The 27663-nt window shown below is 40.9% G+C and overlaps 3 protein-coding genes across 3 annotated transcripts; all 3 read left to right on the top strand.

Annotated features, from left to right (window-relative positions):
• The first annotated feature begins 272 nt into the window (after positions 1–272).
• LOC125092796 (olfactory receptor 7G2-like) lies at positions 273–1229 on the top strand. The gene has a single exon (XM_047717202.1). It carries the CDS (start codon positions 291–293, stop codon positions 1227–1229), a length of 939 nt encoding a protein of 312 aa, XP_047573158.1. The 5' UTR covers positions 273–290.
• Positions 1230–9030: 7801 nt separating this feature from the next.
• LOC125108137 (olfactory receptor 7G2-like) lies at positions 9031–9981 on the top strand. Its single transcript, XM_047743625.1, has one exon. The coding sequence runs from the start codon at positions 9043–9045 to the stop codon at positions 9979–9981; it is 939 nt and encodes a 312-aa protein (XP_047599581.1). The 5' UTR covers positions 9031–9042.
• Positions 9982–23402: 13421 nt separating this feature from the next.
• On the top strand, positions 23403–24368 carry LOC125092787 (olfactory receptor 7G2-like). The gene has a single exon (XM_047717177.1). It carries the CDS (start codon positions 23403–23405, stop codon positions 24366–24368), a length of 966 nt encoding a protein of 321 aa, XP_047573133.1.
• The last annotated feature ends 3295 nt before the right edge of the window (positions 24369–27663 follow it).

The following is a 27663-nucleotide window of genomic DNA, read 5'->3' as shown; positions in this document are numbered from 1 at the left end:
GGAGAAATTAGCAGAGGGAAAGATTTCAATATTCACTCGGCTTTGCCATAAACATAAATTTGTACTTCCTTTAACTTAAGCACTGGGTCTCAAACTACCATATATCAGATTTATTTGGATGGTTTGTTTAAAACTTAGATTGCTAGTTCTTATCTCAGACTTTACCAGCAGTGTATCTAGAGCATTACTAAGATTTTGCATTTCTCAGTATTTCCCAGGTGATGCTGCTGTTGGTCACCCAGGGGCCATTCATTTTATTTTTACCCCTCTTTTCCATTAGATCCATCAACATGGAACCCAGAAATCACACAGCTGTTTCAGAATTTCTTCTGCTGGGATTGACAGATGATCCAGAACTGCAGCCTTTCCTATTCTGCCTGTTCCTGTCCATGTACCTGGTCACTCTCCTGGGAAATCTGCTCATCATCCTGGCCATCAGTTCTGACTCCCACCTCCACACCCCCATACACTTCTTCCTCTCCAACCTGTCCTTTACTGACATCTGCTTAAGCACAACCACTGTCCCAAAGATGCTGGTGAACATCCAAGCACAGAACCAGAGCATCACCTACACAGGCTGCCTCACCCAGGTTGGATCTGTCCTGGCTTTTGGTGGTTTTGAAAACTTTCTCCTTAAAGCGATGGCCTATGACCGCTATGTGGCCATTTGTCACCCCTTGAAGTACACTGTTATCATGAACCCCCAACTCTGTGTTCTGCTGATTCTACTCTCACTGTTCTTTAGCCTTATGGTTGTCATGCTCCATAGTCTAATGGTGCTACGGATATCCTTCTGCAAGGACTTGGAAATCCCCCATTTCTTCTGTGAACTTGCTCAGGTCATCAAGCTTGCCTGTTCTGATACCCTGATCAACAACATCCTAATTTATTTTGTGGCTAGCCTATTTGGTGGTATTCCTCTCTCTGGAATCATTTTCTCTTATACTCAAATTGTCTCCTCTGTTCTGAGACTGCCATCAGTGGGGGAAAAGCTCAAAGCTTTCTCCACCTGCGGATCTCACCTGTCAGTTGTGTCCTTGTTCTATGGGACAGTTGTTGGAGTGTACCTTAGTTCTGTAGTTACTGACTCTTCCAAGAAGACTGCAGTGGCTTCAGTGATATATGCTGTGGTCCCTCAAATGATGAACCCCTTTATCTACAGCTTGCGGAACAGGGACATGAAAGGAACCTTGAGAAAACTCATCAGTGGAATCCCTTCTTTGCTGTGATTATGCCATCTACTTTGGACTTGGGTTTCTAGAAGGAGGCAAAATGATAGTAATCCTGGACGTGCCATATGCTTGATTTTTCCATCACTGAATTCCTCTAAACTAGCCAGACAACAGAATGTCCAAGTTAATTTTAACTTGTGGTTGAAACATATTTTACTTTTTTATCTAGTCTTATGATGTTGGACACATGACTTCAATTCTCTAAATTCAGTTTCTTTGCTCAGATTCTATACAGAAGCACAGCCTGAGGCAAGGGTTCTTTTTTTTTTTTTAAGGGTTCTTTTTATAGTGATTTTTTTTTATCACTCTCAGAAGGAATACTGCAGAAAGTATGAAGGACAGGGAAAGTACTGAAAGACAACTGGGGTCCTATCTAGAAACTAGCTTCCACCTGATTTCAGGTTACAGCCTGCCACTAACACTAGAGTTAGAGTTATAATGGAGTATGGGAGTTCACCTTTTATATACCTAGTTAGTAATTAATTTGTTCACTATTAACCGTATCTATCTGAGGAACTTTACCATCTACCATATTCCATTTTATTATCTATGAAATTTGCATAATTAGATTATCTCAGTGGTTTGAGATGATTGTGAGATATTCAAACTTTCTTTTTTTTTAATTTATTTATTTGACAGACAGAAATCACAAGTAGGCAGAGAGGCAGGCAGAGAGAGAGGAGGAAGCAGTCTCCCCGCTGAGCAGAGAGTCCGATGCGGGGCTCGATCCCAGGACCCTGGGATCATGACCTGAGCCGAAGGCAGAAGCTTTAACCCACTGAGCCACCCAGGTGCCCCGAGATATTCAAACTTTCTCAGTGATAAAACCTTCAGCTACAATAAGAAAAAATCCCTAACTCAAATATTACCAACAATAAAGAGAGTTATCTTTCATTACAAGCACTTAGAGGCAGGGAATGTGTAAGAACAGGTAGAGATTCATTCAGTCCTCCATGGGTTGTATGGTCCTAGGACTGGCTCTCCTTGGGGTCATCAGGTGGTTGCACCAGATAGAGATGTCATACTTGGACATGATTCCCAGAGACAGAACTCTGACTGTCCTTCCTTGAGTCAGATGATTACATAATTTTCCAGAGTCAGTTATAAGAGTCAACTAGAAACCCAGCTGTAATGGGCTATATGTTCCTCAAAAGAATTGGTCCACATCCCAGCCCTATAATTTACTAATAGTTTTTGATAGAAGGGCAAATTGTACTTACTTGGAGTCTTTGTAGAAGATGAGCTTATCCCCCTAATATCTGGGTAAGTTCTAAATATAATCACATGTATCCTTCTAAGATAGACAGAAGTGGAAATGAACTAGAGGAAAATGAGGAGGTAATGTAACCATGGTGACAGAAACTGGATGTATGCAGCCAGTATTTAATTTCCAGTATTTGGTAATTTTTCCAGCTTTATTGAGATATAATTGTATATAACAGTCTATAAGATTAAGGCATACCATGTGCTGATTTGATGTATTTATATATTGCAAAATGATTACCACCATTGCATGGATAAAACCTCCATGCCATCACTTAATTACCATTTCTTCTTTGGTGAGAATATTTAAGATTCTACTTTTTTTTATCAATATTTAAGTATATAATATAGTACTATTAGCTATAATTGTCATGATCTATATTAGATCCCCAGAATTTGTTAATATTATTAACTGAAAGTTTACACCCATTGACCAAAATCTCTCCATTTTCCCCACTGCCCAACCCCTGGAAGCTATCATTTTAGTCTCTGTTTCTGTGAGTTTAGCTTTTTCATATTTTCCACATGTAAATGGTATAAATCAGCATTTGTCTTTCTCTGTTTGACTTATTTTACTTAGCACATCCAAGGTGCCACAAGATGCATCCAAGGTGCCACAAAAGGCAGGATTTCCTACTTTTTTCTTTTTTTTTTATACTTTTTAGAAGATTTTTATTTGACACAGAGTACAAGCAGGGGGAGTAACACAGAGAGAGGGAAAAGCAGATTCCCCACTGAGCAGGGAGCCTGATAGATGTGGGGCTGGATCCCAGGACCCTGGGATCATGACCTGAGCTGAAGGTAGACGCTTAACTGACTGAGCCACCCAGATGCTCCAGATTTCCTACTTTTTCAAGGCTGAATAATTTTCCATTGTATATATACAACATATTTTTTTTAATATTTTATTTACTTGAGAGTGAGCGAGTGAGCATGGAAGGGAGAGGGTCAGAGGGAGAAGCAGACTCCCTGCTGAGCAGGGAGTCTGATGTGGGACATGATCTGGGATTGTGACCTGAGCCAAAGGCAGTTGCTTAACCAACTGAGCCACCCAGGTGTCCCTATACAACATCTTTAGCCATTCATCTGTTGACACTAGGTTGTTTTTATAACTTGGCTATTGTGAATAATGCTGCAATGAGCCTTGGAGTGTAAATATAAGATGCGATTTTAATTCCTTTGGATATGTATCAAGAAGTGGACTTGCTAGATCATATGGTAGCTCTATTTTTAATTTTTTAAGAAATCTCTATGCTGTTTTCCACAGGAGTTGTAACAATTTACATCTCCACCCCAGTGAACAAGTGTTCCCTTTTCTCCACACCTTTGCTTTGATGTGACCCATTCTAACAGGTGTGAGGTGACATTCTGGTTTTGATTTGCATTTCCCTGATGATAAGTGAGGTGAAGCACGGTTTCATGTGCCTGTTAGCCATCCATATGTCTTCTCTGGAAAAATGTCTATTCAGTCCCTCTGTTCACTCTTCAATTAGGTTATTTACTTTTTTGCTATGGAGTTGTATGAGTTCTTTATATGTTTGGGATTTCAACTCCTGATCACATATATGATTTGCAAATATTTTCTCCCATTCAGTAGGTTGCCTTTTCATTTTGTTGACAGTTTACTTCTTTATGTAAAGCTTTTAATTTGATGTAGTCCCATTTGTTGATTTTGGCCTTTGTGTTTTGGTATCATATCCAAAAAACTTGTGCCAAGACCAATGTCATGAGCTTTTCCCTAAGTTTTCTTATAAGAGTTTTATGGCTTCATGTCTTTTGTTTAAGTCTTTAGTCCATTTTGAGTTAATTCTCATAAGTGGTAGAAGACAGGGGCTCAACTACATTGCACTCCATGTGTTTATCCATTTTTCCTGAAACCAATTATTAAAGAGACTGTCCTTACCCATTGAGTATGGAGCTCCTTTGTTAAATATTAGTTGACCACATATACCAAGGTTTATTTCTGGGATCTTGGATTATGTTTCATTGGTCCCTGTGTCTATTTTTATGCCCAAACCATACTGTTTTGATTACTTTAGCTTTGCATTATTGTCTGAAGTAAAGAAGTGCAATGCCTCCAACTTTGTTCTTTTTACTGAGGGCTGCTTTGGCTCTTTGGGGTCTTTTGGGACTCTATATAAACTTGAGGATTGTTTTTCTATATTGTGAATATCACAAACCCAGTCTCCAAGCCAACAGGTAACTTGGATTGAGATATTGGGGCTTTTCTGAGACCTTCAGTTGTTCCAAACCCGTATTTATGGTTGGGTCCAGGCAATGTCCACCACTTCTGTGTTCACCTGCATTGCTCAAATACTGAATCTCCATTTTTGTCTTTGACTTCAAGCACTAATTTTTTCTAGGACATTTAGCTTCCAAGATGTTCATTACCCGGATAGAGTAACATCTTCCTTCTGGAGGTGACTCCATAGAGCCTCGAGGTTTCAGTGCCTTCACCCTTTATGTGAGTTATTTTTGTAGCACATGGAAAGGTTTGTCTTGTTTTATGAGACCAGCTGTGAATTTTTATATGTACCTATTATATAATGTCTTGAAGTGAAAGGGTGACATTCAAATGCCATCTTGTCTCATGGTGGTTTCAAATACTATCACAAGAACTCCAATAATTAAAAAAATGAAGTCATAGGGGCACCTGGGTGGCTCAGTTGGTTAAGCATCTGCCTTCAGCTCAGGTCATGATCCCCAGGATTGAGCCCCACATCAGGCTCCCTGCTCAGTGGGGATTCTTCTTCTCCTCTCCCTCTGCCCCCTGCCCTACTTATGCACTCTCTCAAATAAACAAATAAAATCTTTTTAAAAAGTGAAGGTATACAGAAAGAGTTAACATGTGGCAAAAGTAAATTGACGTGTGTGAATATATTAAATAATGAATATTTGTAATTAAGTATTAACATGGAGCACCATCTTTCCCTATTAAATTGTTGCTGAAATCTCACTCATTCTGAACATATGGATGAACCAGCATACCAGTGCCTTATCAATTGCACTGTAATTTCTCATAAATCTATTTTTTTAAGTGTCAATTTCAACCCATGACCCACTAATGTGAAGAAAAATGTACACTGAACCCTTTGTGATGAACTTGGAAATGGTGTTTATGAAATTCTAGTGTCTTACATATACCGATCACAGTCAGAATTGTTTAGAGATAATATAGATTAAAATCTGCAGTATGAATTTTTACGGAATGAAAATGAATGATCAGGAAACATCAATGATTCTTAGAAAAAAAATATCTTCACTGATTGCTTGCATTTTTACACAGCTTATCTTTAATTATAAATAGATATTTTATACCCATATATATAAATTGTGTCTTCACATTTAAAGTTAGAATCTGGTTTCCTGATATCAATAATTAGATTGAGATGCCGTTGTTTATATCTAAAACCTGAAGACAGGAATCCAATTAGAAAAGGATGTTGTCATGGAGGACAAGGGGAGATGGAGAGGAGAAGGGAGTTGAGGGAAATTGGAAGGGGAGGTGAACCATGAGAGACTATGGACTCTGAAAAACGATCTGAGAATTTTGAAGGGGTGGGGGGTGGGAGGTTGGGGGCACCAGGTGGTGGGTATTGTAGAGGGCACGGATTGCATGGAGCACTGGGTGTGGTGCAAAAATAATGAATACTGTTATGCTGAAAAAAAATAAAAAAATTAATAATAAAAAAAAAAGGATGTTGTGTCCTCACATGCAAGGTATGTGAAATGGAGGTGAGCGTGACCACGTGGAAAGAACTACGTGGCATGCGTGTGGCCTCCAGGGTCAGGGATCAGCCATCTTGAATTTCTCTCTTCTATAGTTTTGGTCTTTAAGGATTTACACTGTACTGGGATCCAAATAAAAGTGTTTGTCTAATGAGGAGCTTTGGATATTAAACCCTCAGGGATGCAGAAATTGTGAAGAGTCTGTCTATGACCACCTGACTTAGCAGCCCTGCCCAGTCAGGAAGAAACATCTGGGCCACCTCCCAGCAACGATCCCACCTGCCTAGAAACCTATCTTCTCTCAGCCCCTCTGCCCTTCTCAGAGATAGAGCTTCTGTCTCTATCATTCAATATCCAGCGAAGATATCAAGTATCATCCTGCAGTGATGCCAGCCAGGTAACAGAAAGTCCCTTAGACAATACTGTGGACATGAGGGAAGGTGTCTACTGGAGTTGCTTCCCTGCATAGACACGATGCAAATCCATGCCTAACACGATCAGTACTAACTCCCCAATGGGACTCCTGCCTGAATGTCATCATCTTGACAGGTTACTTTGTACCCCCACAACAATGCTGATGCAGCTCTGATTTTGTTAGTTTTCTATTCTGTCTATTTAACGGCAGAAACCATTTTGCTCTTGAATCCTCCCCTTCATAAATATGGTAACAATTATAGAGTCCTCTAACATTTACTTGCATCTTTTCATGATGGAAGGGAGAGAGATTAATTAGCTTCATTTGATTCATTTGAATCCCCCATACGTTGTACAGAAGAGCTTTTGGTATTATCTTTATAGCTTGGGTGTAAGCACTTCAAGAAGGAAGTGTAGACCCAGACAGACAGAGCAGGCTACCTTCTTCATCTACTTTTTCCTCTTTATAAAAGTACCACGTGTTTTAAACTATAAAAACAGCATATATTGTAATAATAAATATAATACGTTACCATTAACCCCTTTCCAGAACTAGCAAATGTTGACATTTTAGTGTATCATCTCATGCTTATTTTTTAATTAACAAAATAATATAAATACAGAAGGCACTCTTTTTGTGTTCCTCATAGTTCCACTCACAGAAGCAACACCAATATAATGTTATCCCCCAAGCATATGTTCATACTGTGTGCATATATGTATATAATGTGTGTATATATTTATGGTGTTTTATATGAAAAATTTTATCTCTTGTTGGTTTTCATTGCTTATGTTGATTCATAGATCTATTTTATTCTAATATTTAGTTTATTTTAATTGCTTTATGTTCACACCAAATAAATATTGATATATTGATATTTCCTTTCTTTCCCTTGCACATGACCAAGATTGCTAGAGGGAATTTTGGCACAGAAACCCAACCCTGAAATTTGCAATTATCACACCAAGGATGTTCTCTTACTTTCTTCTTTCCTCAACTTGTACCAACCCACCAGTTCTACCTTAGGAATGAAACATGCCAGATGCTATTGTTCATGGCAGAAAAAAAAAAATCACAACAAGAAGTGTCACTATGAGGGTCTCATAAGCTGAGCACTGTGCTGATTTAAGCCTATTCACTTTCCTCGTTGCAACAATCCCATAAAGTATTATGATAGTTACCAATATATATACAAGAACACTGGGATCCTAATAAAGTTAAAAACGTTTCCCTTTTCACAAAGCAAGTACTGGAGCCTGTATCTAAGAGTATCTAAGTATTGTAACAAGTGACTGATCCTCTATTGGCCACTTGTGTCCCTCAGGAAAGACACAACTACTGTTGCACAGGGACGTGCCTCTTAGGATGCCTGGTGCTAATGTCAACTTATGAGTCTCTATCTCCCAAAGACAAATTGTTATTTTTTTTATTCATCTTTTCAGGATCCTTTGCATTTTACCCTTTCCCCCATTCACCTGGGGATTTTTGTTGTTGTTTGTGATCCTGTGTCATCTGTTGCATTAGGGGAAGATCAGACGAATTCTGTAATTTTATTCTTTTGTTTAAAAGATTTTATTTATTTGAAACAGAAAGTGAGAGAGAGAGCACAATCAGGAGAACAGCAGGCAGAGGGAGGGGAGAAGCAGGCTCCCCACTGAGCAAGGAGCATGACACAGGGCTCAATCCCAGGACCCTGGGATCATGACCAGAGCTGAAGGCAGACTCTTAACCGATGGAGCCACCCAGGTGCCCCTATAATTTTATTCTTACATGTTTGAATTTTTGAAGGTGTGGAATAATTCTAAAGAAATAAAGCCATGTTTTCTTTTTTCACTCTCAAAACTTGATACATGTTAGACACTCATTGCTCATTAGAATTTTGGCTGATAGGCATCTGGGTGGTTCAGTCAGTTAAGCAACTGCCTTTGGCTCAGTTCATGATCTCAGGGTCCTGGAACTGAGCTCCCTGTGGGGCCCCCTGCTCAGCGGGGAGTCTGCTTCTCCCTCTCCCTCTGCCCCCCTCCCTGTCCACGCTCTGTCACTTTCTCTCTCACACTCTCAAATCAATAAATAAAATCTTTTTAAAATTTTGGCTGATAAACTGAGCAGAGGAAAGAGGATGAGGGAGAGAAGAAGGACGGAGGGAGAAATACACAGAGGAAAGATTTGAATATTCACTTGGGTTCCCAAATAGATAAACATTTTTTGAGAATAGAAGTTCTGAGATTTTATCATATGTCAGAATCATCTGGAAAGCTTGTTAAAACAGACTGCCTGTCATCATCCCTAGAGCTTTTCATCAGTAAGTCTGGAGCGGGATCCAAAAATTGTCATTTTTAACAAGTTCCCAGGTACTGCTGCTGGAGGTCCAGTTGACCATCCGTTTTATTCTCTTGTCACCCAATGTCTTATATTAACAACATGGAACTCAGAAACCAAACAGATGTATCAGAATTTCTTCTTCTGGGAGTGACGGAGGATCCAGAATTGCAGCCCCTCCTCTTCTGCCTGTTCCTGTCCATGTACCTGGTCACCATCCTGGGAAACCTGCTCGTCATCCTGGCTGTCATCTCTGACTCCCGCCTCCACACCCCCATGTACTTCTTCCTCTCCAACCTGTCCTTTACTGACATCTGCTTAAGCACAACCACCATCCCAAAGATGCTGGTGAACATCCAAGCACAGAACCAGAGCATCACTTACACAGGCTGCATCACCCAGGTCTGTTTTGTCTTGGTTTTCCTTGGTTTTGAGAATTTTCTCCTTGCAGTAATGGCCTATGACCGCTATGTTGCCATTTGTCATCCACTGAGGTACACCGTTATCATGAATCCCCACCTCTGTGGATGGTTAATTCTACTCTCTTTGTACATTAGCATCATGGATGCCCTCCTCCACAGTCTGATGGTGTTACAACTGTCCTTCTGCGCTGACTTGGAAATCCCCCAGTTTTTCTGTGAACTCGCACAGGTCATCAAGCTCGCCTGTTCTGATTCCTTCATCAATACCATCTTGGCTAATTTTATGGCTAGTGTGTTGAGTGGTATTTCTATCTTTGGGATCATTTTCTCGTATGCTAAAATTCTCTACTCTCTTTTGAGAATGCCATCAGCTGGCAGAAGATATAAAGCCTTTTCCACCTGTGGGTCTCATCTCCTAGTTGTTTCCTTGTTCTATGGGACAGGATTAGGGGTGTACATTAGCTCTGCACTTATGGACTCTTCCAGAAACACTGCGGTGGCCTCAGTGATGTACACTGTGGTTCCCCAATTGATGAACCCCTTTACCTACAGTCTGCGCAACAGGGATATGAAGGAAGCCTTGAAAAAAATAATCAGGTAGGATAACGTTTCATCATATTTGGGCTAATTTTATAGAATGAGTGAAAGTAAAAGGTATTCTGGTCTTTCAGAATACTCTTCTATCACCAAGATCATCTGAAATGACTAGATAACATGATGGATACATGCATTTCAACATGGGCTTGAATTCTGATTTTTGATTTTTGTCTAACTCTGTGATGTTTGGCAGTGATTTCAAGCACCTAAACTCAGTTTTTTTGGGTAGTGTTCTATAGAGGGAGAACCTGAGTCCTGGAATCCTGTTATATAGATTTGGGGGGACAGCGTGTTCACAAAAAAAGTGGAAGAAGTTAGACAGGGCAGAGAAATGGTGTAAGCAGAGTCATGGTTACAGGCAGACTAGCTTCCACTTTATCCCACATCTAGGACCATGCAAATCTCACCCCAGATGGGCTTAAACAATGAGGCAAGGGAGCTGGCCTTTCTTACCCACACTCAGTAATCAATGAGAGTTGTCCCTATCAAACTGTATTTCTCTGGAGCAACATCAGAAGCCACCAAACTGTTTCATCATCCATAGAATCAGTGTAATCCGATTATCTCAGCGGTTTGAGACAGTTGTGAAATATGTAAACCTGAAGCTGAAAGTCTTTGGTTCTAATAATAAAAAGAAAACCTTTGGGGGTGCCTGGTGTCTCAGGTGATTAAGCATCTGACTCTTGCTCTTAGTTCCGGTCTTGATCTTAGGGTCCTGAGTTCAAGCCCTGTGTTGGGCTCCACACTGGGCATGGAGCCTACTTTTAAAAAAAAGAAGAAGAAGAAAAAGAAAATAAAACTTTTCTCTAATATTCTCAAACAAGAAAGGGAAGTATCTTTCATTCAGAGGTAGGGAATGTAGATGGATAATAGAATAGGGATTCATTAGTTCTCTGTGAGGTGATGTCATTCCAGGACTGATGGTAGCAGCAGACACAGTGTCATACTCAGTTGTGATGCCCAGGGACAGAAAACAGACTGTCTTTCCCTGAGCCATTTGAAAATTGACCTTTCCATGGCATCACCCAGAAGATATCCCCTTAAATCTCACCACAAAGAAGAGGATCATATGCTCCTTTTTAATAAAATTACTGGTATGGGAGAAATGATTAATATGAAAGCCTTAGACTGACCATCTAGGCTTAATTCATGTTGGGCAGTCAGCTGTCATAACCATGACAAGCACTTAATACAACGCCTGACATATAGTAGGAATTAATATTTAACTCTTATCATAGTTTTTCATATCTTGCCTATATTCATAACTTGTATAATCCTTTCGAACTCACATACTTTTACCACCTGCTTCAACATTCGTATTTGTTTATCTTTACTGTAGTTTTTCTGGTCTGAATAATATAATCAAATGATTGAGTAGGCAGGGTAATGGATGTTCATCATTTTTCTGAGACCCTGTTTGCCTTAATTCCTTCTCCCTGATCCATTGGTAAGAATGTAGCTAAAAAAAAAAAACCACAATGTATCTGAGTTTTTATTTATTTTAATTACTTCTCCTTGCAGTACTTCTTACTCATCTCAGGTGGAGTCCACACAGAGAAACAAGGTTGAGTAAAACTGATGGAATGATTAAAGTCTTAAAAGAGTTGGCTGCATAATTAGGGCTCCTATACAAAATTTATAATGTGTTATTGTGAATAAAACAGTGTTTCTGTGGAGGAGTGTAACATGACAGGAGAAAAAAGAAGTTGGTAGTGTTGGGGACTATCACTTTTTCCACAAGTACAACAATGTGGGGCCATCAGACAGAAGTATTTTTTTTTAAGATTTTATTGACTTGAGAGAGAGGGGAAAAGAGAGAGCATGAGTGGCAAGAGCAGTAGAGGGAGAGGGAGCAGCAGACTCCCTGCTGAGCCAGGAGCCCAACGTGGGGCTCCATCCCAGTGCTCCCAGATCATGACCTAAGGCAGATGCTTAACCAACTGAGCCACCCAGGCACCCCCCAGAAGTCTTTCTGGATGTGTGTATAGAGGAAAATGACAGAGGTCTCCCAGGATAACCAAAGGAGCACAATTCATTGTAAGGAGAGGAAGTATGATGTCAGCACCACAACTGGGGGACAGCTCTCTGCCTGCTGCCATGGTGTGTTCTAGTGCAGGACTTCCCCTATTGACATCCACAGAACACCTGTAGAGATGGATCACCTGCTTATAGAAAACATTATAAGCAGTGGAGCACAAAATATGAAATTTTAGAAGTCCACCACCACCAGGGTCATGCATCACTTAAAGGCACTCAGGTGGGGAAGGAGTGTGGAGGCCCAAGCATGGACAGCATGGTCAGAGGATCCTCTGGGTCACAAGAAGAGTGGGTGGCACCTACATGCTGCACTGTTCCCAGGCAGAGGAGCAAGGACTCCAGCTGAGGGCAACAAGCCTAGGTGTCAGCTCTCTGCTCTGCCTTGCCATAAACTCAACCGCTGCCCAGTTGTGCAACTGCTTGCCTGGCATGGGCTGGCAAACAGCAAAAATGTACAAGACCCTCCCTCAGAGGATCAGCATGGGTACATGTCATGAGAGTCCCTAAAATTTGGAGTTTTAAAACTCAACCACATACCTGAGATAAAACAGCTGGGATACAGGCAGGATGAAGACAGGTATCTTACTAAGTCAGGGACACAAAACTGATTGACTGCTTTTCTGCGAGGGCTTTCTGAAGAGTGGGGGGGGGGGGGCGCGAACTCTCAGTTCTGCAGCTAGCGAGCAGGGCACAGCCATTTTCATCCAGCATTATTAGTGCTGAAAGCCTTCAGCCCTTCAAAACTGTGCCACCTAGTGGAGCCCAGAGCCACTTACACCAAGCCCCATCCACTAGGTGGGGAGGTGCTTCTCCACGAGGGCAAGTCCACCTGAGAATCAGAGCCACATGTCCCTTCCCAGAAGACCAGCACAAACACCTCACATACACCAGTCTACTGATCACAGATGCTGCAAAGCTCCAGTTCTATGGGAAATAGGATCTATCTTCCTTCTTACTTTAATTTTAAAATTTTTATTATTATTCTTTTGTCCCTCTCTCTCTCTCTTTCCTTTTCTTCTGGGATCCCAATTATTCTGACATTGTTTCTCTTTATGGGATCACTTATCTCCTGAATTCTCCCCCTTGTGATCCCATAGTTGTTTATCTCTTTCTCTCAGCCTCTTTATTCTCCATCATTTTGTCCTCCCTATCACTAATTCTCTCTTCTACCTCATTTTTCCAGCAGTTAGAGCCTCCATTTTTATTGCATCTCATTAATAGCCATTTTTGTTTTGATTTGATTAGATTTTAGTTCTTTTATTTCTCCAGAAAGGGATTCTCTAGTGTTTTCCATGCTTTTTTTCAAGCCCAGCTAGTATCTTTATAATCATTATTCTGAACTCCAGTTTCAACATTTTACTTATGCCCATACTGATTAGGTCCCTAGAAGTCAGTATTTCCTCTTATTCTTTTTTTGAGGTGAATTTTTGCATCCTGTCATTCTGTTCAGAGAATAGATGAAAAAGAGAATAAAATAATAAAATGTCAACAACGACCCCAAAGAAATATACACTAAACAAATGAGAAGAGACCTGAAAAAAAAAAAAAACCTAAAAATAAAAGGAAAAAAAAGAGAGAATATAATCACGGGGACAGAATAGAGCAATACACTGGATCCTGTGTGTATTTGGTCTCTTTGTTAAAAAACTAGATCCCGAAATTGCAAAGAAAGAAAAACTTCTGTATGTACAAAAATAAAATTAAATACAACGAAAGGATAGAAGGTAACCATAAAAATGAAAATTAAAAGACAAGAAAAAACAAAAGAGAAAAAAAGCAACAAAAAAAAGGAAGGGATATAAACAGACAGGTGAACAGAGCAATACACTATATCCTGAGTGTATTGTGGTGGGTTTGTTAGAAGAAACTATATCTCAAAATTATACACACACACACACACACACACACACAATTAAATACAATGAGGGGATAGAGTGTAACTGTAAAAATGAAAATCTAAAAAGATTTATAAAGAGAGTTCATAAAATAACAAATTGGTTGAAAAAGGAAAGAGAAAAAAATTAAAACTGAAAGACTAAAGAATCATGGGGGAAAAAACCATGAATTCTATATGTATAGTCCCCTAGCACTGGAGTTTTGCAATTTTTTTTTATTATGTTCAGTTAGCCACTGTATAGTACATCACTAGTTTCTGATGTAGTGTTCAGTGACTCATTAGTTATATATAACACCCAGTGCTCATCACAGCACCTGCCCTCCTTAATACCCATCACCCTGTCACCCTCACCCCCATAATTCTCCCCTCTAAAACTGGAGTTTTGCAATTCTTATTGATCAGTAAACTTGATCTTGGCTGGATGTTCTTGCTGATCTTCTGTAGGAGGGGCCTGCTACTTTGATTCTCAAGTGCATTTGCCGTGGGCAGAACTGCACCACCCGTGCCAGGGGGCCAGGTTAAGTGTTCAGCTCTGGTTTGCTGGTTTGCTCTAGGTGGCTTTTGTTCCTGAAGGCTTTCCATGAGGCTTTAGAGGATGAGAATGAAAATGGGAGGCTCTTGGTCTGTGGACCTGGAGCCCAAAGCTCAGGGACCCACTGCTCAGTGAGCCCTCGTGGAAAAGCAGTCAATCTCTCCCATCTCCCTGGTCTCTATCAGCACTCCATGCTCACCCAGCCTGTGACTGAGCACTTCTATCTCAGCCACATGACCCCCTTCAATCTCCAAACCCTGCAGACTCCTGTGGCATGCTCCTGTGTCATTCCTCCCTGTGGAAGAAGTGGGTTCTTGCTGGTTCTGAAGCTTGCTGGGCCCCTGCTCACAGAGCAGTCACCCAAATGCCTCGGTTTGTGATTTATGGCAACCCGGAGCTGAGAGCCCACTCCTGGGCTTGCTGATTACAGCCGACTTTCCTGCTCTGATGCCTGGGAACTCTGTTGCACTCAGGTACCCCTGGTCTTCCTGAGACCCCAAGGATCCGGAAACCACACTGTCCCAGCTAGGGTTCCAGCCCCGCTTAGCCACCTGAGTGACATCCCTCACCAGAGCAGACTTCTGAAAGTTCTGATTTTGTGCTTCACTGTTATATCACTTTCTGGTAGCTGGCTTACAGAGAGGCTCCCTCCTCCCATGGTTTATCTTCCCATATGTGGCCATAGATTCATTTCCCCACACCTCCTACCTTGCAAAAGTGGATACTTTTCTATTTGTAGAGCTGCAGCTATTTCCTTAGATCTCCAGTTGCATCTGCAGGTGTTCAGAATGATTTGAAAGCTATTTAACTGAGTTCCTAGGACCAAAGAAACTAAGGTCTCCTACTACTCCACCATCTTGGTTTCTTTTCCCACCCCATAAGAGTCTCTTAACTATAGAGAACAAGGTGAGGGTTGCTGGAGGGGAGGTGGGCAGGGGATGGGCTAAATGAATGATGGGCATTAGGGAGGGCACGGAATGTAATGAGCCCTGGGTGATATATGTAAGTGATGAATCACTAAATTCTACTCCTCCAATATTATACTGTATGTTAACGAACTTGAATTTACATTTTAAAAAATGTGAAATAGGGGCACCTGGGTGGCTCAGTCAATTAAGCATCAGACTGCAGCTCAGATCATGATCTCACCCACCTGGGATGGAGCCCTGCATCGGTCGCTCTGCTCAATGAAGAGTCTGCTTCTCCCTCTCCCTCTCCCCTCCCCTTGCTCATGCTTCCTCTCTCTCTCTCAAATAAGTAAATAAAATCTTTTTTAAATGGGAGATAAATTACTGAATAGATGAAAATACCAAAGTCCTAAAGAAAAATGTTTTTAAGTGAACATTAACAGGGAGTATCATCCATACCTATTGAATTACAGAGGAAATATCTGGGTGATTCACAACTTGCACACTACCACCTTTAGGTGACATCGTACTTCATCACAACCCAATTAAAAATGAAGAACCATAACTCAATCCAAATTCCACAGTGGGAAGAAAAATATGTGCTGAATCTATAGTGCAGAACTTGGAACAGGTAATCACGAAAGTTTAAAGAGAGGGGTGCCTGGGTAGCTCAGTCTATTAGACATCTGCCTTCCACTCAGATTGGGTTCCTGGAGTCCCAGGATCAAGCTCCACCTAAGGCTTGCTGCTCAGTGGGGAGTCTGCTTCTCCCTCTGCCCTTCATCCCACTCATGCTCTCTCTCTCTCTCTCTCAAATAAGTAAATAAAATATAGGGGGGAAAGTTTATTTTGTTTTTAAAAAAATTTTTTTCCATCCAAAGTAGTATCTTCTATTCATTTGGGTTTTTTTTTTTCAGTTATTCATATGTACACACATTTACTCAAGTACTACCAAGTGCCAGGAGCTGGTTTTTTTTAATTTTTTAATTTAAATTCAATTAACCAATGTATAGTAGTTTAAAAAGAGAGTATGAAGTCTGTCTACATTGATCACAGCCACAATAATCACAAAGAATAGATGATATATTCCCATGTAAAATATAAGGAAGAGAAAGAAAATACAGAAAACATTCAATAACTCTAAAGGGGAAATATCCCCAGGAGTTGAATCTTATAATAACTTAACTATATTTATAAACATATTATTTACACCCAGCACATAAATAATATTTGCACACTTAAAATTGGAATCAGTCCTTGAGATATCATTAATCACATAGTGATACCTTTGTAACTTTAAAAGAAGCCTAAATTCATTAGAAAAGGAGTGTGTGTATATGTGAGCAAGGTGTGTGAGACAGAGGTGAGCATGAACAGATAGGGAGAATAGATGACATACATCTGGCCTCACAGGCTCAAGGATTAGCCATCAGGCATCCCTCTCTTCTACAGTCTTGGTGTTTAAGGATTTGCAGAGCCCAGGGATTGGAAGGACACTAAAAATGTTGTCTAATGAGGAGCTTTGGATATTGACACCCCCTCCCTGCCCCTAGGGATAGAACATTGTAAAGAGTCAGCCTGTGACAACCTCATTCTACAGCCCTTACCTAATCAGGAAGAAGAACACTTGAGGCTCCAACTAGGAATGATCTTTCTTGACCACAAGCCCATTGCCTCATTTGGTCTTGCTGCCTTTCCTGAAGACAGATCTTCCGTCTTTGTATCTAGGTGACATGTCATGCACCACTCCACACTGATGCCAGCCAGGTAACTGAAACTCCTTTAGTTAATGCTTCAGTAAGGAGGGCAATATTTTACTACAGATTCATCCAGGAGAAGCAATGAAGAGTGTGCATGCATGAAATGACACCTAGGTGTCCCATGCATTCCAGCCTGTCTTCCTGTTAACAAGTTCCCGTTTGTACGGATACTGACCCCAGTCTCAATCAGCTGGTCTCCTAATCTCTCTAAAACATGACAGAACATATTTTCCTCCTGAGTAGAAATCAGCCCCTTTTAAAACAAGATCGACTGTTATATACTCTTTTCACATTTACTTGAATTCTTGTGATGGTCCTGGGGAAGGGTTTGGGTCAACTTTTCCTTTTACTTGCATGCCTGATTCCTAACATACCATGCAGGGACAAGTGTATTATCCCTGTAGCTCGTTGAGGACACAAGGAAGGGAGTCAGATACAGAGAGACAGAGCCAGACACTTTGCTAGGACATGTAATTTCTCTTCATAAAATTACTAAGCATTTTACATAACAATAGCAGAGATGTATAACAAGAAAACATATGGCCACCCTTCCACTCATTCCAGAATGATCAAATGTTGACATTCTGCCATACTGGCTTCAGGTCTTTTTTACAAAGTAGAAAAATGTGTGTATATGCAAAGAGAAAGCACCTCTTTTTCTCCCCCTTCCTTTCCTTTTCTCCCTTCCCAGACACAATACAATCTTGAATATGATGGTATCCCCCATGCATAGTTTCATAGTGCACATGTCTTCATAAACATACATAGGATAAAAGACATTGACCATAATAACTATCAGTTAGGGAGTGGAGAAATAAACTGATGTAACAGTATCATGTAATACTCTCTGGTAATTAAAATTAGCGAATGGGACTAAATATACCAACATAGTAAAAAATAAATAGCATAAGCATGCCAGTTTTTTTTAAGATTTTATTTATTTATTTATTTGACAGGCAGAGATCACAAGCAGGCAGAGAGGCAGGCAGAGAGAGAGAGAGAGGGAAGCAGGCTCCCTGCTGAGCAGAGAACCCAATGCAGAACTCCATCCCAGGACCCCGGGATCATGACCTCAGCTGAAGGCAGTGGCTTAACCCACTGAGCCACCCAGGCGCCCAAGCATGCCAGTTTTAAATGGCATGTATTGTATGGTTCCATGTATATAAAGCTTTTAAAATGCAAAAGAATGTACAGTTTTTTTTTAATCAGAGAGTAATACTAATCATAATAAAAACTGCAGGGGAATAATGTATATAAAGTCAGTGTACTGGTTTCCCTGGAGAAGGAAAAGAATCAAGATTGTGCAAACTTATGCAAATCTATATCTCTGTGATTTATTGCAATAAAAACACCAAGAATGAGGGGTGCCTGGGTAGCTCAGTCTATTGAGCATCTGCCTTCCACTCAGACTGGGTTCCTGGAGTCCCAGGGTCAAGCCCCACCTAAGGCTTACTTGATCATATCTAAACTTGTCTAAACTTGATCATATCAGTTAGTGGAAAACCCAGCACTTCACTGTTGTCTGTTATTTTCTTCTGGGTTTTATTTTTATTAGGGATTACAGCCTGAGAGATTTCAATATATATTTGAAGTTTTCTCATGTAATTTTTTCTTACCTTTTTATATTGTATCAACCTATAGTCCTGATTCATTTTTTATTATGTTATATTAGTCACCATATACTACATCATTAGTTTTTGATGTAGTGTTCCATGATTTATTGTTTGCATATAACTCCCAGTGCTCCATGCAATACGTGCCCTCCTTAACATCCATCACTGGGTTCACCCATGCCCCTGCCAGAACCCTCAGTTTGCTTCCCAGAATCCATAGTCTCTCATGGTTCATTTCCCCCTTTAATTCTCCCCTTCATTTTCTCCTTCCTTCTCCTAATGTTCTCCATGCTATTCCTTATGTTCCACAAATATGTGAAACCATATGATCATTGTCTTTCTCTGTTTGACTTATTTCACTTAGCATAATCTCCTCCAGTTCCATCCATGTTGATGCAAATGTTGGGTACTTATTTTTTCTTTCATTCATTTTGATTGCTGTGTAGTTCATCATCTGTCCATGCCAAATGACTACTTACATCATTCCTGGGCACTTCATTCCTCTTCTACACAATAAAGATTCCCAGCTAGAGTTTCAACTCATAAACACTTCTCTGAAATTTGCAGTTATCATGGTAAGGATGTACTCTGTCTTTCCTCTGTTGCCCTTCCCACTGCTTCCTTCTGAAAAATGAAATATTCCAGGTGCCACTGTTCTTGGACCAAAACCACACACACACACGCACGCACACACACACGCACACACACACACACACAAACACACACACACACACACACACACAGTCAGTAAATGTTACTAGCAGTGTCCCATGTGCTGAGTGCTGTGCTGGATGCTTTTCTTCTATGCACTGCTCATCACTACAACATCCGCATTAAGACTTGGTAACAGCTTCCACTCTACATTGAAGACACCAACGCCTCCATACAATTGAACAGCTTTTCCCATTCACAAAGCAAGTGCTGGTTTGGGTCACATTCTGAGTTCTGGGTCTAAGTAATACACCAAATGATAAAGGCTGTCATGGCCACTTCTGTCTCCCCCAGGTGAGGGAGACCACTGTTTCACAGAGCAATTCTATTAGGGCACTTGATTATCTTCTAAGTAACTTATAAATCTGCACTATCTTGAAGGTCTTTGTCTTTCTTCCAAAGACCAATAACTGTTTGAAATTTTCTCTATTTTGAAGAGCCTGTGCATTTGATTCTTTCTCTCATGTAGCTATTATTTATTTATTTATATTATGTTATGGTGGTCACCATTAGTTTTTTTTTTTCATTTTATTTCTTTTCAGTGTTCCAGAATTCATTGTTTATGCACCACACCCAGTGATCCATTCAATATGTGCCCTCCATAATACCCACCACCAGGCTCACCCATCCCCCCACTCCCCTCTCCTCCAAAACCCTCAGTTTGTTTCTCACAGTCCACAGTCTCTCATGGCTTGTCTCCCCCTCCAATTTACACCGTTATTTTTTTTTCTCACCATAGCACATACCCTCCCCAACATCCATCACCCAGCTTCCCTATCTCCCCTACTCCCCTCCCATCCAGCAACCCATGTTTGTTTCCTCAGATTGAGTCTCGTATGGTTTGTTTCCCTCTCTGGTTTTGTCTTGCTTCATTTTTTCCCTCCCTTCCCCATGATCCTGTCTTTTTTTCTCAAATTCCTCATATTAGTGAGGTCATATAATTGTCTTTCTCTAATTGACTTATCTCACGAAATACATCAGTAGTTTTTGATATAGTTTTCAATGATTCATTATTTGCATATAACACCCAGTGCTCATTATAACACATGCCCTCCTTACTACCCATTACTGGGCTACCCCATCACTGGCTACCCCATTCTCCCACCTCCCTCCCTTCTGAAACCCTCAGATAGTTTCTGGAGCCCACAGTCTCTCATGGCTCATCTCCCCCTCTGACTCATCCCTTTCAGTTTTCCCTTCCTTCCCCTAATGTCCTCTATGCTATTCCTTATGTTCCACATATGAGTGAAACCATATAATTGTCCTTCTCTGCTTGACTCATTTCACTTAGCATAATCATTTCCATTTCCATCCATGTCCATGAAAATGGTGGGTATTCATCCTTTCTGATGGCTGAGTAATATTCCGTTGTATATATGGACCACATCTTCTTTATCCATTCATCTGTTGAAGGGCATCTCAGCTCCTTCCACAGTTTGGCTATTGTGGACATTGCTGCTATGAACTTCGGGATGCATGTGCCCCTTCTTTTCACTATATCTGTATCTTTGGGGTAAATACCCAGTAGTGCAATTGCTGGGTCATAGGGTAGCTCTATTTTTAACTTTTTGAGGAGTCTCCATACTGTTTTCCAAAGCGGCTGTACCAGCTTACATTTGCACAAATAGTGTAAGAGGGTTCCCCTTTCTCCACATCCTTGCCAACATTTGTTGTTTCCTGCCTTGTTAATTTTTGCCATTCTAACTGGTGTAAGGTGGTATCTCAATGTGGTTTTGACTTGAGTTCTCCTAATGGCTAATAATGTTCAACATTTTTTCATGTGTCTGTTAGCCATTTGTATGTCTCCTTGGAGAAGTTCTCTTTTTAAAAACGATATGCCCCCTTTAACCTTTGGTGGAAAGTCCCCTAAGGACAGAGAACATCACTGATATAGTTGCCTAGTTTTTCTTAGAATGAACCACTAACGCAGATGAGTAGCATTTCCATGGAGGCGTCTTATGACTTTTAAGTCAATAAGCAACAATTTTCTTTTCTTTTTTTAACATCTTAATTTTATTTTTTTCAGTGTTCCAAGAGTCATTGTTTATGCACCACACCCAGTGCTCCATGCAATACATGACCTCCTTAATATCCACCACCAGGCTCATGTAACCCCCATCCTGCTCCCCTCCAAAACCCTTGGTTTGTTTCTCAGAGTCCACAGTCTCTCATGATTTGTCTCCCCCTCCAATTTCTCCCAGTTCACTTTTCCTTTCTTTTTTTTTTAGATTTTATTTGTTTATTTGCCAGAGAGAGAGAGAAAGAGCACAAGCAGAGGGAAAGCAGGCTCCCCACAGAGCAGGGAGGCCAATATGGGACTCAATCCCAGGATCCTGAGATCATGACCTGAGCCAAAGGCAAATGCTTAACCAACTGAGCCATCCAGGAGTCCCTATAAGCAACATTTTTCAATCTATACTCAGGTGCAGAGCATATACTTGAATGGATGCCACAACAGGCTGCATTTTTTTTCACACTGCTACTCTACATCATGGGTAGAGGTGGACATGCCTTGTAGGTGAGGTAAAGATTTACAGCATTTCTCAAGATGAAAATATTAACATTTTAAAGGAAGTTATGAAACATGAGATGGTTTAGGAATAGTAATGCCATATCATCCAGAAGCATTAACAATGATTGGTCAAGTCCGTCGAGTCATTCCATATGTGGAATTTAAGAAACAAAACAAATGAGTACAGGGGGGGAAAGAAAAGAGGGGTGCAAACAAAAAAACAGACTCTTAACTGTAGAGAACAAATGGATGGTTATTAGAGGGGAGGGGTGGAGGGATTGGTTAGATGATGGGGATCAAGGAAGGCACTTGTGTTGATCACCTAGTATTGTGTGGAGGTACTGAATCACTGTACTGGTTTTTATTTTAATTTTATTTTGTTTTGTTTTGAAGATTTTATTTGTTTATTTGCCAAACTGTGGAAAGAACCAAGATGCCCTTCAGTGGACGAATGGATAAGGAAGATGTGGTCCATATACACTATGGAGTATTATGCCTCCATCAGAAAGGATGAATACCCAACTTTTGTATCAACATGGTCGGGACTGGAAGAGATTATTTGACAGACAGAGATCACAAGTAGGCAGAGAGGCAGGCAGAGAGGGAGAGAGGAGGAAGTAGGCTCGCTGCTGAGCAGAGAGCCCGATGTGGGGCTCCATCCCAGGACCCTGAGATCATGACCCGAGCTAAAGGCAGAGGCTTTAACCCACTGAGCCACCCAGGTGCCCCTGAATCACTGTACTGTTACCTGAAATTAATATTGCACTGTATGTTAACTGACTGGCATTTCAATAAAAACTTAAACACATAAAAAATTTTAAAAGGGACGGTCAACTCAGCAGTCAGAGGACCTGAACTCAGACCTAGTCTTTGCCACACACTGTGTAGTTCACATCCATGACGTAAGTGTCACCTCCTCTGAGAGTCCCCAAGGGTGAATGGAGTAATAATATGATTTAACTCATCAGTAATTTGACACACCTTTCAGATGATTCTGAGCATGTCAAAGATTTGGTAGCAGACTGTATAGGATAGATAGGATAACATCATTCCTATCTTTCTATTTGTTTGAAGGAAAGAAATATTTCTGACAAAGCTGGTGATTTAAAGGAAAAAAAAAAAACGCCACATAGGGAAAAGGGGAAGAAGAGTGCAAAATGATGTTAGAGGGAAAAATTAGGAGAGGGAAGGTTAGAACATTCACATGGATCCTCAATAGTGGGGGGTTTTTCCTTCATTTTTCTAAAAGAACTGGCTCTCAAACTTGGGTGTGTACCAAATTCCACTGGACAGTTTGCCAAAAATAGATCATTATTTTGCAAAAAATAGATCACTCACCTCAGAGTTTATTGCAATCTGGACTGATACCAGAATTTGTATTTCTAACAATTCCCAGGTGATGCTGCTGTGGCTCACCCAGAGACCATTCCTTTATTTTTTTTTAAATTTCACCCCATGTTTTCCATCAGATTCATCCACAACATGGAACCCAGAAACCAGACAGTATTTTCAGAATTCTTTCTCCTAGGACTGACAGATGATCCAGAACTACAGCCCCTCCTCTTCAATCTGTTCCTGTCCACGTACCTGGTCACCATCCTGGGAAATCTGCTGGTCATCCTGGCTGTCATCTCTGACTCCCACCTCCACACCCCCATGTACTTCTTCCTCTCCAACCTGTCCTTTACTGACATCTGTTTAAGCACATCCACCATCCCAAAGTTGCTGGTGAACATCCAAGCACAAATTCAGAGCATCAGTTATGCAGGCTGCCTCATCCAGGTCTGCTTTGTCTTGATTTTTGTTGGTTTGGAAAATTTTCTCCTTGCAGCAATGGCCTATGACCGCTATGTGGCCATCTGCCATCCCTTGAGGTACACCGTTATCATGAATGCCCAACTCTGTGGCCTGCTGATGGTGCTCTCCTTGCTCATTAGCATTGCCAATGCCCTGCTCCATAGCCTGATGGTGCTACGGCTATCCTTCTGTAAGGACCTGAACATCCCCCACTTCTTCTGCGAGCTTGCTCAAGTTGTCAAGCTTGCCTGTTCTGATACTTTCATCAATAATATCTTGGTATATGTTTTGGCTTGCTTACTTGGGGGTGTTCCTCTATCTGGAATCATTTTCTCTTACACTCAAATTTTCTCCTCTGTTTTGAGAATGCCATCAGATAGTGGAAAGTATAAAGCTTTCTCTACCTGTGGGTCTCACCTGTCAGTTGTGTCCTTGTTCTATGGGACGGCTGTTGGAGTGTACATTAGTTCTGCAATTAGTGACTCTTCCAGGAGAAATACCATGGCTTCAGTGATGTACATTGTGATTCCTCAAATGATGAACCCCTTTATTTATAGTCTGAGGAATAGTGACATGCAGGGTGCCTTGAAGAAACTGATCAGAAGGATACCTTCTTTTCTGTGATTGTGCCATGTACCTTGGGCTGGGTTGTAAGAATAAATCAAAGTTATACAAATCACAGGAGAACCAGAATGCCTGCTACTTCTGTCACCAAATGCTTCTAACATGAGGTGTATTTTAACTTAGTGTTAAAACCTAACTTTTACTTTTATTCAACTTTTTTATGTTTGACAAATTATTTCAGTTCTTACTTCAAGGTTTTTATCAGCTCCATAGAGGTAGAATCTGAGGCAGAGGTCAAAGTTTATAGTGTTTATATGATGACTCTCAGAAGGAAAGTTGTAGAAGATGGATAGCTCAGAACAGAATAGAAGCATGACTGTGGTCTTATATAGAGACTGGCTTCCACCTGATCCTGTGATTAGATCATGTCAATTAAAACCCAAAGTCAGGCCTACAGTGAGGCAAGGGAGTTCACCTTTCACACCCTGATTTAGAAATTATGGAGACCAGTCACTGGTAAACTGTATTCCCTTGAGGTAACATTAGCATCCATCTACTATACTCAGTTTCATTATCTACTAAGATTGGTATAATGATATCATCTCATTTTAAAATAATTGTGTTATTTCTGCTTCATCAGTGAGGAAGCCTTCAGTTCTATGAAGAGAATAATACTTATCCCTAATATGATCAAACAGGAAACAGTTGTTTGTCATTACTAGGACTTCAGAGACAGGGAATGTGAAACAGGGGAGTAGGCTTCACTCTGTTTCTGCATTTGGTGGCTTTGTCCTAGGACTGGTTCTCCTCCAGTCACAAGGTGGTGGCAGCAAATATAGATGTCATGCTTGAACATGACACCCAAGGACAAGAAACTGTCCTTCCCAATGTCAGATGAGAATAGGCCTCTTGATAGAGTCAATCAAAGCACATCTGTAGGAGGTGAAAAGGGGTCCCCCAATATGATATGTCCATGTCCTAATCCCCCTAATTTATGATTAGTACCTCATATGATAAAAGGATGAATGGTATCAGAACTTACTTGGAAAAGGGGTCTTTGCAAAGGATGCACTTACACTGGGTTATCTGGGTGAGCCCTAAATAGAAATCCTATGTTTCCTTATAAAACAGGTAGAAGTGAAGGAGACCCAGAGAAAAGGAGGAGGCAATGTGGCCATGGAGACAGATATTAGATGGATGCCACCAGTATTTTGATTTCCAGTATCTGATCATTTTTGTCCTACAAACTGTCATTTTTATAGGATCCTGATGTGTCTTTTTTTAAAACACTCCTTTACATTGCCCAATACTACATATTAAATAAATTTGACCTTATATTGGTCTGGTAAAATGTTTAAACTTAATGAATTCTCAGCAACATCAGCCACATGACAGAAGAGAAAGTTCCTGACACCCCTCCTCCTGGGAACACACTCACCATACAGGTACACAGAGATTAATTCCCTCTGAGAGAAATCCAGAAACTGGTTGGGTGACTCCTATTATCAGAGGACTGAGAAAATACTGACCACTAAGCAGGTAGGAAAAGCTGAGGTATGCTCACACCATTGACCCCACCCCTGGGACAGCACCTTACAACCAGGAGAGAATCCCCAACTCAGTATCTCCCTGAAGAGTGAAAGTTTAAGACCACACACCTAGGGCCTCAACTTGTATGGCAAACCTGAGGGACTGGCTCCGAAATCTTCGAGCAATTTGGCTTGGTGTTTCCAAGTTCCCAGATACTACAGAAAACCAAGAGGCAGTTTTTACAGGACTACATGAGTACTTCTCCCCCTCAGGCTCAGCACAGAAAGAGGAGGTAGAAACACAAGGCTCCCATTTTCTGCCTGGAAAGTGTTTAACTGCATACTTTCTTTTTTTTTTTTTAATAAGTATTTTTTGAATGAGACTCTTTTTTTTTTTAAGATTTATTTATTTATTTATTTGACAGAGAGAAATCACAAGTAGACGGAGAGGCAGGCAGAGAGAGAGAGGGAAGCAGGCTCCCTGCTGAGCAGAGAGCCCGATGCGGGACTCGATCCCAGGACCCTGAGACCATGACCTGAGCCGAAGGCAGCGGCTTAACCCACTGAGCCACCCAGGCGCCCATAACTGCATACTTTCCCAATTGTTTCCCAAGGGTTGGGCTCTAATCAGCCTATATCTATGATGTGACTGGGCTCCTCTGGAAGCCTGAAACGACTTCTGGACACTTCTGATGGAGGCATCACATGTCCTGATTTCACCACACTACAAAGTTATAGTAATCAAAACTGTGGGGGTGCCTGGGTGGCTCCGTCGGTTAAGCATCTGCCTTTGGCTCAGGTCATGATCTCAGGGTCCTTGGATTGAGATCTGTATCTGGCTCTCTGCTTAGTGGGGAGCCCGCTTCCCCCTTCTCTCTGCCTGCTGCTTGGCCTATTTGTGATATCTCCCTCTCTCTGTCAAATAAATAAATAAAATCTTAAAAAAAAAAAAACTTCTGTGGTACTAACATTAAAGCACACACACAGACCAATGGAACATGAGAGCCAGCCTAGAATAAACCCTCATGTATACAATCAACTTGTATTTGACAAAGCAGCCAAGGACACTCAAAGGAGAAAAGACAGTCTTTTTAGCAAATGGTATAGGAAAAACTATAGGAGTGCCTGGGTGGCTCAGTCAGTTGAGTGTCTACCTCTTGGATTCAGCTCAAGTCATGATCTGAGGGTCATGGCATCAAGCCCCATGTTAGGCTCCAAGCTTGTCAGGTAATCTGCTTGAGTTTCTCTCTCTCCCTCTTCTTCTGCCCCTCCCCCTGGTCTCGTTCTCTCCCTCTAAAATAAATAAATAAATAAATGTATTTTTTTTAAACTATAAATGATGTGGTCCATATATACAATGGAATATTACACCTCCATTAGAAAGGATGAATACCCAACTTTTGTATCAACATGGACGGGACTGGAGGAGATTATGCTGAGTGAAATAAGTCAAGCAGAGAAAGTCAATTATCATATGGTTTCACTTACTTGTGGAGCATAAGGAATAACGTGGAAGATGTTAGGAGAAGGAAAGGAAAAGTGAACTGGGGTAAACTGGAAGGGGAGATGAAAGATGAGAGACTGCAGATTCTGAGAAACAAACTGAGGGTTATGGAGGGGAGGGAGGTGGGGGGATGGGTGAGCTTGGTGGTGGGTACTAAGGAGGGCACATATGGCATGGAGCACTGGGTGTGGTACATAAACAATGAATCTTGGAACATGAAAAAAAATAAAATTAAATTAAGAAGTTAAAAAATAAATAAATAATAAAAAAAACTATATATCCCCATGCATAAGAATGAAATTGAACCCTATATGTTACACCA

The sequence above is a fragment of the Lutra lutra genome, chromosome 1 (assembly GCF_902655055.1).
Source record: "Lutra lutra chromosome 1, mLutLut1.2, whole genome shotgun sequence".
Classification (NCBI taxonomy): Eukaryota; Metazoa; Chordata; class Mammalia; order Carnivora; family Mustelidae; genus Lutra; species Lutra lutra.
Note: the sequence above shows the minus strand (reverse complement) of the source record. Positions and strands in the feature narration are given on the sequence as shown.

What these genes read in the sequence shown, in the direction of transcription:
- LOC125108137 (XM_047743625.1), top strand. Translation starts at nt 9,043, where the DNA reads ATGTCTTATATTAACAACATGGAACTCAGAAACCAAACAGATGTATCA.
- LOC125092787 (XM_047717177.1), top strand. Translation starts at nt 23,403, where the DNA reads ATGTTTTCCATCAGATTCATCCACAACATGGAACCCAGAAACCAGACA.
- LOC125092796 (XM_047717202.1), top strand. Translation starts at nt 291, where the DNA reads ATGGAACCCAGAAATCACACAGCTGTTTCAGAATTTCTTCTGCTGGGA.